Consider the following 13,223-nt stretch of genomic DNA (forward strand, 5'->3'; position numbering starts at 1 on the left):
ATCTGTTTTAAGACAACCAAAGAGCTTTATAAGACATCTGGTTGACTCACAGCTTGAAGGCAATGTGGGCACAGAGAGAAATTTTAGCAGCACACGGATGTGCAATGTTAAGTCAAACACAGACAATAGCTATAAGCTGCCTATTGCACAATTAAAGTTATCACTTGTCAACATTCAAGGTAGGAAAAATCAGATCTGTTCTGTGTAACCTGGAATGTCTGGTTATTAAAGGAAAACACAACCAAACTGATTATAGAGAGAAAAGTACAATGCTTTAGTAAACCTATATAGTTATAATTTGTAACTAGACTTTTAAGTCACCCAAACAAGATTACAATTACTTTTTATATGTGCTTAAAACAAACAGTTAAGAGAATGTTACTATTAGGTCATGATAGACTGTTTATGATAATCAAGGTCCCAGAGTCTACTCTACAGATTTAAAACTAAAGAAAAACACTTTTGGACTTCCCTGGCAGTCCAGTGGTTATGACTCCACACTTCCAATGCAGGGGGAGCAGGTTCGATCCCTGATCAGGGAATTAAAATCCCATATGCCGTGCGGTGCGGCCAAAATAAAAGAAAAATAAAGAAAAACACTTTACCAAAAAGAAGATATAATCAAGCTAGACATCTCCAGAAAGCATTAAAAATATTTCAACTCTCAAACAGACTATATCAAATATGTTTCTTAAATTCTCTCTGGAGAATATGTATATAAAAAAGCAAATACCTCTATTTAAAAATATAAGTATTAAAAAATGTAAGTATTAAGCATATTTAAAGAGGGCAGACCTGCTCAGTAATAGCCACTGAAGATCCACCAGATCCATTTCAAAGCAATGAGAAACAGAAAATGGGCACTAGAAGTAGTAGCATACTGCTCCCACTTAAAAGTCTCCAAAGTATCTGGAGGTGGATTTAATCTGGGTAACTGAGGATCCAGCAGCAGCCTTTCACCAGACAACATCAGTCTGAATGATCTTAGGTCCTGACTTCCATTCCAGTTTCCTGCTGCTAATGGAACTGGGCTCATAACCACAGCCAATTTGGCTGGAGCACTAATTCCCACTTAGCATCTGTTTTGCTAGGAATGAAAGTAGGACAGTAGAGTCTGCTCTGGAAAATATAATTGAAAACTGTTTTAAATCCTTCTATTGTCTTCATTACGAATTGAACATAAACTGTTAGTGAATTTATTTCTTAGCCTTTTTGTAACAAAATTGTGAGCAATTCTCAAAGACAAGGAGAAACTGAAAGGAAGGAAAAATGAGGAAATGCAATGAGGCAGAGGAGTCAGTACCCAACATAAGGTGGGGGAGGGCACCTTCAGCAGCACCCCCAACAAGAACTTCACAGGCTGCCTTTTAGCCTTTCAGCTAGCTTTTGGGTAGGATTTACTAGAGCCACATCCGAGAAGATGGCATCCAACAATCAAGGCAAATTGGATGTCTTTATTGTCTCAAGTGGGTATTTTGTATTTCTAAAGACTTCTTAATCCTTCCTGTACTGCTCTTCAAAATTATTCCCTAGACTTAAAAAATGAAAACAGGGCTTCCCTGGTGGTGCAGCGGTTGACAGTCCGCCTGCCGATGCAGGGGACATGGGTTCGTGCCCCGGTCCGGGAAAATCCCACATGCCGCGGAGCGGCTGGGCCCGTGAGCCATGGCCGCTGAGCCTGCCCGTCCGGAGCCTGTGCTCCGCAAAGGGAGAAAGAAAACAGACTATTATTTCATCCAAAGAATTTTACTCAATATTTATTAAATGTAAGGCACTGGATTAAGCTTTAGATTTACAAAGTATCAATAATAAATCAGAGAAGGGGGGAGATATTTTTTTAAATATCAAAAATGTATAACATCTTAAATGGGTTACACAATTAGATAAACTGTATGCTTTAAAAATGCAACCATTAAAGCTGATTGTTAAATATAAGATACAGCACTGTCAATGTCCTTTTGAGTTTGCAAGTGCTTATTACATTTATTAGATAAATATAATTATGTCATCTCTGGGCCAAGGATAAATCTGAGGTCCAAAGGGAAAAAAAATAGTGTATATATTTGTTTCTGGTATGGAAAAAACTTAGCTAAAGCCATTAAAAGAATGTGAAAAGGAAAAGGGGATAAGCATTGTCGACTTAAAAAAATGCACAATGTGAGAGTTTGTCTTTTTTTTTTTTTTTTGCGGTACACGGGCCTCTCACGTTGAAGAGCACAGGTTCCGGACGCGCAGGCTCAGCGGCCATGGCTCACGGGCCCAGCCGCTCCGCGGCATGTGGGATCCTCCCGGACCGGGGCAGGAACCCGCGTCCCCTACATCGGCAGGCGGACTCACAACCACTGAGCCACCAGGGAAGCCCGAGAGCTTTAAGTTTTATTTGGGGCAAAATAAGGACTGCAGCCCAGGAGACAGCATCCCAGGTAGCTCTGAGAAACTGCTCCAAAGAGGTGGGGGGGAATGTCAGTATATATGTGATTTTGGTGAAGGGGGAGTATATGCAATCCAGCACAGACTTTTTTGCGGAAGGTTTCTGCTAGTCACGAAGATTAGATGTCACCATGAAGGATTTTAGTGTATTTCTAGATATTAGGAGATAACAAGAATTGGGCTCATAAAATCAGCTCCTGAAAATATCTAACGATATATCTGAAGACCTGTTCTGCCAGTTTTTCCTGGAGCACAGAGTGCCTCATTTCTGGTCTCTACCCTGAACTCCTTTCAGGGGGTGTTGAAAATCAGCAGCTGCAGCAGCACATGATTTAGTCCTTGTAGAGGTAGATGGCAAGTGCCAATGGAAAATGCCAATTTGTAGCTAACAGCATAATCGAGCTAAAACAGTTATCTATCCTAACAGCAATACAAAACGCAATGTTCAAAATTAATAACTCAAAACACATACTGGTCAGAAATACGGCTGTAAATTACATAAGAAACAGCTATGAGTTCAAAGCAGTTGTCTTTAGGGAAACGGAGTGGGAGCACTTTTAGTTTTAAGTCTTCTGACACTACATACTTGCCTTTTAAACTATGTATTGTTTTGATTTTTTAAAAATTTAAAAACCAGAAAACCAACTGAAAGTATATTCAGAAAGCCAGAATTTCATGGTTTTCTCCTAAGACCTTGTCCTTCAAATCTCATATTTCTAAAACTATTTAATTGCTTCACTTAAGAATTACTTCCTTTTTGGGAATTCCCTGGCAGTCCAGTGGTTAGGACTCGGCACTTTCACTGACGCGGGCCCAGGTTCAATCCCTGGTCAGGGAACTAAGATCCCACAAGCCGCACGGTGCGGCCAAAAAAATAAAAATAAAAAATAGGGGCTTCCCTGGTGGCGCAGTGGTTGGGAGTCCATCTGCCAATGCAGGGGACGTGGGTTCGTGCCCCGGTCCGGGAGGATCCTGCATGCCGCAGAGCGGCTAGGCCCGTGGGCCATGGCCGCTGAGCCTGCGTGTCCGGAGCCTGTGCCCGCAACGGGAGAGGCCACAACAGTGAGAGGCCCGCGTACCGCAAAAAAAAAAAAAAAAAAAAAAAAAAAAATATATATATATATATATAATGTATATTTATTCAGCTCCTACTATATACCAGGCATGATTCTAGGTGGTGCTTGGGATACATACTGAATAAAACAGATCCCAGCCCCTGTGGACATTACATTCTGGTGGTGCTGTTTGCTTTTCAGTTGACAGTTTTCCAACATTACTTCCAACTACTCTAAAATAATCCTTTAGTTTAGATATGATCCTGACTGTCTCATAAACATAACATGTTCACTCCACTTCTTTGTTCACACTGTAACCACCCTTCTGATTTTGGACACAGGCAGCAGTAAGCGGCAGCTTGCAGCAAGCAGTAGCAGGAAGCAAGATCTTAGTTCCGGGACAGGGAGACCTAACCACTGGACCACAGGGGCCAGCAGCTAGGGCCTGGGTCCCTGTTTCCTACCTGCCTTGTCAGGAAAGAATTCAGGCAAGGAGGCAAAAGGTAAAGAGAAAAGCAAGAAGTTTATTGGAAAAACAAAGTACATGCGGAAAGACGCATGGATGCGCAAACTCAGAGAAGAGTCGCACCCTCGGGAAGTTTAAATCCTTTATAAGGGGGCAGTCTTCCAGGTCTTTGTCTTCTTTTGACCAATACTAGTGTTTTGAGCCCATGCCTAATTTGCTTCTGGACCCTCCCCTGGATGCGCACGCACCCCTAAGTTAAGGTGGAGCCCACCAAGAAGGCCTCTGGGAGGAGATAGCAGGACTTACTATGGTCTGGCATCCCCTGCCTTTTTGACCCCATGAAGGCTTTTGCACATGCGTAATGTCTCCCTTGTCCCAAGGATGGGAAGTGTATGACCTCTTGATCCTTTAATAGGGTTTAGTCCCACTCTGTCCCTGCCATAAAAATGCCCAATGTCTGGTTATTTACCCTATTCCTGTTGCTGGTTTTTATAACGAGGTGCAGATCTTGAAATATAGACAGGAGTCCGGTCATAAATATGTAGTCCTGGAGCCCGTTTGTCTCTTGCTTCAGGAAGTGTAAACAGGGGGCTGGTAATGAATATCCAGCTTGGAGCCCATCTTCTTCTCACCCCAGGAGGTGTGAACAGGAGGCCAGTTGTAAACGCCTAGCCTGGAGCCCATCTATCTCCAGCCTCACTTCCAGGCATTCAAATCTAAATTATCCTTCAAGTCCCAGCTCAAGATCTACTTCTACCGTAAAGGTGAAATAGTAAACCCTTATTAGTAATCCTCTCCTAAAGCATTTAGATTTCTGGCATTTAAATCATATTGTCTGATATTATTTACTATTGTTTCTTTTAGCTCTACTAGATCCAAGATCCTTGAAGACAGGTATCACAACTTACACATTTCCTGTTTCTTCCGTAGTGCTTAGCAAGTGCAAAACAAGGACTAGCCATCCTTAGAGTATCTCACTATGTTTCCTGTTAATAGGTTATTGTTCTCTAGCAAATTACTAATGTTTTTCATCATTTTGTAGCTATAAGCTACTGATAATTGTTTTTGTTTCATGACAGCAAAAGAATGAAGAACAGACCCTGGATTCAAAGTATCCTGTACTGGAATACTGGCTACATCATTTTGTTTGTTTGTTTGTTTGTTTTTGTGGCTACATCATTTTTGAGCTTAAGTGTTGTTATTTAACTTCTCTAAGTCCTAGTTGCCTAACTTGTAACTTGGAAATAATTATCCTCCTAAGAAGGTTGTTTTGAGAACAAAAGAAATACAATAATGTTATGCTCCCTTCTCTTTTCCCAGCCCACAATCATAACCTCTGTTACAAGGACTTATGGTAAGAAAACACCTTCAGACTTAAGTCTCAAAAGTTTTAATTTGGGGACTTCCCTGGTGGTCCAGTGGTAAAGAATCTGCCTTCCAATGCAGGGGACGTGGGTTCAATCCCTTGTCAGGAAACTAAGATACCACATGCCGCGAGGCAACTAAGCCCACGTGCCACTACTGTGCTCGTGCATCTCAATGAGAGAGCCCACATGCCCTGGAGCCTGTGCGCCACAACCAGAGAGAGAAAACCTGCATGCCATAACTGGAGAGAAGCCCGTGCGCTGCAACTAGAGAGAAACCTGAGCAGACCTGCGCTGTATCGAAAAGGATCCCGCATGCCTCAACAAAGATCCCGTGTGCCACAACTAAGACCTGACGCAGCTAAAAAAAAATTAAGGAAAATAAATAAAAACTCAAAAAAAGAACTAAAAAAATTTTTTTTAATAATAATTTTTTAAAAGTTTTAATTTTGACATGGCTATGAAATTTTACTTTTGATTTCACTAATTAAACAACATTTGTATATTTACTGAACCTCCCACCACTGTGTATAAAGCACTGGTTTACAACTAATGATAGGAGAGTCAATAGGACAGACACAGTATCTATCACCAGGGAGTTTACAGACTAACAAGGAAAAACATACTGAATGTTTATCCTTGGCATAGAATTATGAAGTAAAAACTCATTCTATAATGGACATAAAGTCACCATTATTTTAGGTATTTCCTACCATAAATCAGTAATATGGAAATGGACCATGTAAAATTTGTATCTATTGAGTGTCTACAATCATCAGTCATGTGACACGAATGAACCTAAGTCGTTGTGTACTGTATGTAGAGAATAAAGAAGCCATCTGACAAATATCTTAGTTACCAGTATGAGGCTGGGCATCAGAATGGACAGATGAACAGAATTTCCTTCATTTTGCTTCAGTTTACTTCTAATCAGTACCACTACCATCTTACATTTGTACTGTACATCAGTTTACTCAACACCTTCTCAAATATTATCTCACTTACTCCCAACAACTGCAGTAATAAAATCAGTCAGGAACCAGAGTAGACTGAGCTTTTTGGAACATATCGATCGACTGAAAGGAAAATTCAGTCAAAATAGATTTAGACTACTAAGAAATGTAGTCTTTTAAATGTATACATTAAAATTTGAAAGAAAAACTTGCATATTACAAATTTTACTTATTTTTATAAACATACACTATGGGCTATTTTCTTTAAGATTATGGATTTACATCAAGATATTATGCCACTAGGCCTGCTATGTAGAAGCTGAAGTTTCTCTTTAAAGAAACCATTGGATCACCTTTCAGTTACATCTTCTATGGAATAGGATTAGGCTTCCAAGAGCAAACTATGGGAGCATCAGATCAAACACTTTAAAAGACAGTTTATTTGTATATTTTGTGAATTCTAGTTTATTAACTATTATGTATACAACAAAAAAATGAAATCTTTTGGGAAGTTTCAGCTTATCTTAGCTGTAATTGCAGTAATGAAGAAAATACATTTTTGTTGTCTTCTAGAAAAAATTGTTAATAAGGGAGTTATATGCTCCCAAAGACCAAAGTGATAGTGACAAAAGTAATTTAAATGAGAAAATCCTAGAAGGTGAAATTTCTGCAGAAACTGTTAAGGTTGCTGAGTCAGCCATCCTCTTGACACCAAGATGTTCGCATTTCAGAATGGGCTCCATACTGAAATATTATTTACCTTGCAAAACCCATCTCAAATACAATCTCAAGAAAACCTTCCATAATTCCTCCAAAAGGCATGAATATAGAATTGCTAACACAGCAAGGAGAGATCAGTTATGTACTCTTGGTGTTACTGAGTCCAAGCTCGCTCTGCTTGCCACACAACTGGCCAAAATCGGAGACGAGGTGCTGAGGCAAGGAATACGACTTTATTCGGAAAGCCGGAAGACCAAGAAGGTGGCAGATAAGTGTCTCTGAAAAACCATCTTCCAGGGGTGTGGATGCCAGTTTCTTTTATAGCACAGAGAGGGGGAGGAGATGAGGAAGTAAAGTAAAAAGGCCATAAGTTTTGCAAATATCCCCTGGAATGGCCAGCCTGGAGGAGAGGATGTGTTAATTTCTTCTTTCTTGTGGCCATCCACAGGTGGAACAGGGTCCAGATGTTTCCCTGAACAAAGTCACTTTGGTTTAACCTTCGGGCAGAGGGTCAGGGTTCCCCCAGGCAGGGCGTTATGTATACACACTATCCTTTTAGTGAACAAAAGCAGCAGAAAGCAAAGGTTACAGAAACGGATCCAACATGGAGTCCAATTTGGCTCTTCCCTGTTACATTAGAATTTCCCCCACCATCACAGCCACAAACCTAGTCCCAGCGACCATCTCTGGGTGGTTTCCCCACATCCATTCTTGTCCCCATTCAATTCAGTGTCTACACAGGAGTCAGGGTGACCTCTTTGATTAAGATACAAATTTGACTGTGTGACTTCCTTGCTTAAAATCTTTCAGGGACCTTCCACTACTCTTCAAATAAAGTCTAAATCCTTTGGATAACATGACAGGGGAGTTCACTGCAATGTCCTCTCACTACATTTGAGTGGTTTGAAAACTTCCCTATAAAAGTTTAAAGAAAGAAAAGAAAAAGCTGGTCCTAAATCCTTAACATTGTTTAAAAGGCCCCACATCATCTCTGGGGCCCTAACCACAGCCCCCTTTCGCTTTCCACACTCTTTCCAACTGCTCTGACCTTCAGTTCCCAAAACCTTCCCAAGCCTCTGTGGAACGGATTTCCTTTACCTGGACCTTTCTTCCCTCATTTGGGAGTCACCTTCATCTAATTCCTACTTACCCGTAATATCTTGAGTGCAAAGATTACTTTTCCTAGGGAAACTTTAACTGATTTCTTCAGCTGGGATATGTACCCCAATTATACGCTCACAACACCCTACATTCTTCCTTTTTAGCTTCTAAGTAGACTGGCATTCACTTGTGTGGTTACTTGTGTCCTCCAATGACAATGTAAAGTCTTTAAAGGCAAAAACCTATAATGGTCACCATCATATCGTTAGTACTCAGCACACAACAGGTACTAAAAACACTCGGATGATAAACTAGGTAATTAACATTAAATATTAAGTAATTAAAGTATGCATGTAAAGTATTTACCACACGCAGGGCTAAGAGTCAGTGCTCAACGCGTTGTAGTTTTTGCCTTGCATCACTGTTTGTGTGCTTAATCACTCCCGCCATCCTGCACATAATTCTTATTCATTTTTGGATTCCATCAGTGCCTCGCTCTAACTTCAGTGTTACACATACGTGCTCAACATTCAGTGGATTTAACTGCTTTTAAAATCAATATGACTTTCAGCATATTTACACATAAGACACATCAACTTTTAAAGTTTCCCATTAAAACTAAAGTATCAATATAATTAAAAACCTTATCAACAGTCCAAAAACACACTTGAGCTATGACTACGAAGTGAAGCTGGTTTTCACGTGGCTTATACAATCTGTCACACTTTACAATTCCACATTGACATAAACACAGACTGTCAATTTCCTATCTTTATTATTACTTTTTTTTTTTTTTTTTTTTGCGGTACGCGGGCCTCTCACTGTTGTGGCCTCTCCCGTTGCGGAGCACAGGCTCCGGACGCGCAGGCTCAGCGGCCACGGCTCACGGGCCCAGCCGCTCCGCGGCATGTGGGATCTTCCAGGACCGGGGCACGAACCCGTGTCCCCTGCATCGGCAGGCGGACTCTCAACCACTGCGCCACCAGGGAAGCCCTACTATTACTTCTTTTAAATTTATTTTTTTGGTCGCCTTTCAGCATGCGGGATGTTAGTTCCCCCGACTAGAGGAGGAACCCGCGCCCCTGAAAGGGAAGCGCGGAATCTTAACCACTGGACCGCCAGGGAAGTCCCACCTGTCTTTATTTTCTGTGATCTCGAATAAGTACGAAGGAAGCAACGCTGGATGCCACACTAACGTTCGTCATTGCTAACAAGTAACAAACTGCAAATAAAAATCGGACACAGAAAAAAAGAAATTAAATATAAAAACAGAGACCATCTAGCCTACAAAAGTGAGCTGCGGGAGGCAGCTAATGAAGTTACCGAAGAAATGTCCACCCCAAACAGACATGCTCTGGATTTCTGTACTGCACTTCTGCATTTTGAGAATAGAGAACTCGAAGTTTCCGAGCGCTCGCAGAGAGAGAAAACCACCGTGGCGCTTTCCCGGAGTCCGCCGCTCGGGAAAGCCGCGCCTCACCTGCGCTGACCAGGAGTCCCGCCCCGGCCGTCGCGCGACTGTGCCCTTTCGGGGTCACAGACGCGAGCACCGAAACCGAGACAAAGACCGGGTGCGGCGACTCGGCCCGACCCAATGACCGCCACCGCCCCGCCCGGGAAACGCCCGCCCACCCCCGGCGGCCGGCCCAGGAGCGCGGCGCGGCCCCAGGAAACTCACCTCCGGGCGCGGCCGCTGGAGGGGGCCCCGCCGCGCCGTCGCCTCGCGGCCTCGTCCTCAATTCGCTCAGGGACCGCGGGCGCCGCCGCCGCCCCTCACACTGGGAGCACTACTGTCCCCAGACCCTCTCAAGCTCGGCTGCCGCGCCCCTGCGACCCTGCGCGCCTCCCTCGGTCACTGCCGCCCGGCGCCGAGGACGCGCCGAGGCCGGCTCTGCGCAGACCCGAGAGCGCGCGCGGGGCCGCGGGGGCCGCGCGGGGGCGCGCGGGGGCGGGGCTGGCGGCGCCGGCCGCTTCGGGCCGCAGCGTTACCCGCGCGAATGGCGGCCGCCGCTTTCTTCCCGTGGGCGCTGCTGCTCCTTGCCTCTTCACCCGACGCGGGAAATGCAGAGAGCTACCTACCTGAGAACCCAGCATCAACTTACCTCCGTACGTCGTCAGCCGCTGATTGAATCCGTGGAGAGATTTACCTGCATTCTGACCATGTTGAACTTCACCTGAGACCTGTGATTCTGGAAAGCGAAGGTTAAAAAAAAATTCTCCCATCCTTTCATGACCCTGAAAGGGCTGACAGCAAGGAAGAAACCACCCTTCCCCACGTGGTTTAGATAAGACTCAGGGATGCCCCCTTGTTTACCTATGACAAGGTCAGACATAGACCCTCCAAATGCCCTTTTTTTTTTTTTTGCCTCATAAATGATTAGCTTTACTTATTGTTCTCACTGACCAATCTGGACAAAATACCAGCTACCTTGTTTTGACCAAACTTAAGCTTCTCTCCTTCCTCCAGGCTCCTAAACTTTGACCCACCCTCATCCTGATCCAGCGTACAAGCCCTCCTTCACCATCACTCCTGAAAAATAGGCTGACCTCCATGTAAACCACTCTGATCTGCCACGCGATCACTGCCACCTCCACCCACCCATTCCACTGTGCCCCACACCCAGTTCTTTGTAGCCTTTGTTCTCTCCTCCCTATACAAGAAGGGCCATTTTCTGTCTGACCTTGGAGACAGTTGCAGACTTCACGGTCATAGCCTTGCCCTGTAGCGATGGTTGTTGCCTCATCCCCCAAACCCCATTGCAGTAGTTCCTTTTCCTCTTCTTGGAATAAACCTTTCCAATAAAGTCTCTCTTTATCTAAATCCAGGATTTTTTTTTTTTGACAATTGAACATTCTCCCCATTGTAATTGTCCTCCAGCCTTATTTCAGTAGTCTTCCCCCTCCCCCCAATAATCCTTTCAAATATAATCTCTATTTCATATTTGTTTTTACGTGACAGTTTTTTTTTACATAAATACTTGGACAAAACATTTATTATTGTAAACTAAGGGACATTTGTTACAGCAGGAATATTCTACTGGGTTAGGCAGTTCAGTGAAAGGTGCATCCTTTGTTCCTTTGTTCCTCCCTCCCTCCCTTCCTTCCTATTTCTTTCTGTCTCTATCTCTCTCTCTCCCTTTCTATCTCTCTCCCTATCTTTTTCTTCCTTTTTTCCTTTTTTTTAAAAAATAAATCTTGGAATATACTTGCTTCACAATACTGTGTTAGTTTCTGTTGCACAACAAAGGAAATCAGCCATATGCATACACATGTCCCCATATTGCCTCCCTTCCAGCCTCCCTATCCCACCCCTCTAGGGCATCGCACAGAGCCCATCTCCCTTTTACTTGATAGTTTTTAGTGCTGGAATTCAGATTGATACTGGGCCTCACCTACAGGCCCCTGCCATCCCCACACAGGTAAAGGCACCCTCTGAGTCTTTTGAACTCTTCTTTACGAGAGCAATTCTGGGATCCCGTGGTGAGTTCAGCTTCAAACCAGTTCTCCAGAAATCTTGTCTGTTGAAGCCACTGGTAAGGAGTTACTTTGATTCCTTAGGGCAAGGAGACTTTTCTATGAATGGCCTTGATGTGAGGCCTCTTCTTTTTCCTGTTCTTTTTTGTCCCAGGACCATTTGATAAAGAGAGGACTCTTCCCTGGTCAAAAATCAACTGACCCTAGATATGTTGGTTTATTTCTGGACTCAAAACTCTGTTCCATTTATCTATATGTCTGTCCTTACACCTGTGCTGTTATCCAATGGGGGTTCTGCTGCTTGCCGCTTACAAAGTCAGTTACATACTCACAAATGTTGGTAGTGTAAGGAACGGCACCAAGAAATGGAGGAGAGCTTAAACAAGCTTTACTTGGGCCCGCTCCTGGGCGAGGTTCACTGGTACGAGAGAAAGGGGCCAGAGAAGTCGCGCCCGGGCGAGGGTTTGGGCAGAATTTATAGGGGAAGAAGGGAAAGGGGTGTGGTGAATCCGAGAGGGCGCAGGTTATTCCTTATTTGGTGGTCTCTTGGCAATATCCAGTGCCGGTTGCATCCGTCTTGGGATCGTTAGTCTCGCCCCTCGAAAGGCGGGAAGGCTGCTCCAGGTGGAAAGTCTCCAGGTCAGTTCCTAGAACTGGGTGGTCCGGAAAGTCTCCACGTCAGTTTCTGGAAGTGGGTGGTCCGGAAAGTTTCGGTCTGATGCAACCTGTGAGTCTGATTGCGTTCCCCTGCCTCGGGCCAGTTGGCCTTACAGGTAGCAAAGGAAAGGTGCCTCTAATCAGAATGCTGGGCACTTCCCTGGTGGCACAGTGGTTAGGAATCCGCCTGCCAATTCAGGGGACACGGGTTTGAGCCCTGGTCCGTGAAAATTCCACATGCCATGGAGCAACTAAGCCCGAGAGCCACAACTACTGATCCTGCGCTCTAGAGCCCGTGAGCCACAACTACTGAGCACACGTGCCACAACTACTGAAGCCTGCATGCCTAGAGCCTGTGCTCCTCAACAAGAGAAGCCACTGCAATGAGAAGCCCACGCACCACAACAAAGAGTAGCCCCACTCACCGCAACTAGAGAAAGCCTGCGTGCAATAATGAAGACCCAATGCAACCAACAATAAAATAAATAAATAATAAATGAATTTATTAAAACAAAAATCAGAATGCTGGCAATCTGGGGTGATGGTGGACTCAAGGTCCCCCAAAAACCACCTCCGAAAATTCTGCTCAGCCATGAAAGTTTTAAAGGGAAGGAGAGAAGTAATCTCAGTTAATCATTGCGATATGGGGTCAGAGTCGTTGCCATCCCCCACCTGCCTGCAGGCTCGTTGACTTCTTGTGATCTTCCTCTAGATGTTATACAGCTTGGTTCACACAGTTTGGTCACACAGTTTGTGCAGGAGATTACTGAAGGGGAAGCTAGGGGAGAGATTTGGTCATCTGTTAATTACTTATTCTTCATTTCGACTTCTTTGATCTATGGAAAGAACTGACAAGTTAGGCAAAGTATTGTGTGATTAAAAGATTTGAAAGGTGTGTGTGGGCCAGAGATGAGTAGAGCATGGGGGTTAAAAATTAGTTATACTATAGCTTTGCTAAAATGACAAGAAAAGGGGCTTTCTGCTGAGGGTGATCTTCTGCAAA

The 13,223-nt window shown here is 43.9% G+C and overlaps 2 protein-coding genes across 8 annotated transcripts in view; one reads left to right on the plus strand and one right to left on the minus strand.

The window, feature by feature from the left end:
- UBXN2A (UBX domain protein 2A) overlaps window positions 1-10,516 on the minus strand; it is a 40,580-nt gene extending 30,064 nt beyond the window's left edge. Inside the window, exons 1-2 of one of the 7 annotated variants that reach the window (XM_033425038.2) lie at window positions 10,404-10,516; window positions 10,192-10,278 (exon numbers count right to left, since the gene is read on the minus strand). In XM_033425038.2, the coding sequence (XP_033280929.1) occupies window positions 10,192-10,278; window positions 10,404-10,422 (106 nt within the window). In that variant the 5' untranslated portion in view covers window positions 10,423-10,516. Of the gene's footprint in view, window positions 1-9,569; window positions 9,669-9,767; window positions 9,957-10,191 lie in introns of those variants that run through there. The other 6 variants (XR_004482442.2, XM_033425041.2, XM_033425037.2 and 3 more) reach the window with 6 other exon arrangements.
- The window catches only part of ATAD2B (ATPase family AAA domain containing 2B), a 169,841-nt gene continuing 166,760 nt past the window's right edge, over window positions 10,143-13,223 (plus strand). Inside the window, exon 1 of the mRNA XM_049696353.1 lies at window positions 10,143-10,291. The gene's annotated coding sequence lies outside the window, so the exon portion shown is untranslated. The remainder of the gene's footprint in view (window positions 10,292-13,223) is intronic.

The sequence above is a fragment of the Orcinus orca genome, chromosome 13 (genome assembly GCF_937001465.1).
Source record: "Orcinus orca chromosome 13, mOrcOrc1.1, whole genome shotgun sequence".
NCBI classification, from domain to species: Eukaryota; Metazoa; Chordata; class Mammalia; order Artiodactyla; family Delphinidae; genus Orcinus; species Orcinus orca.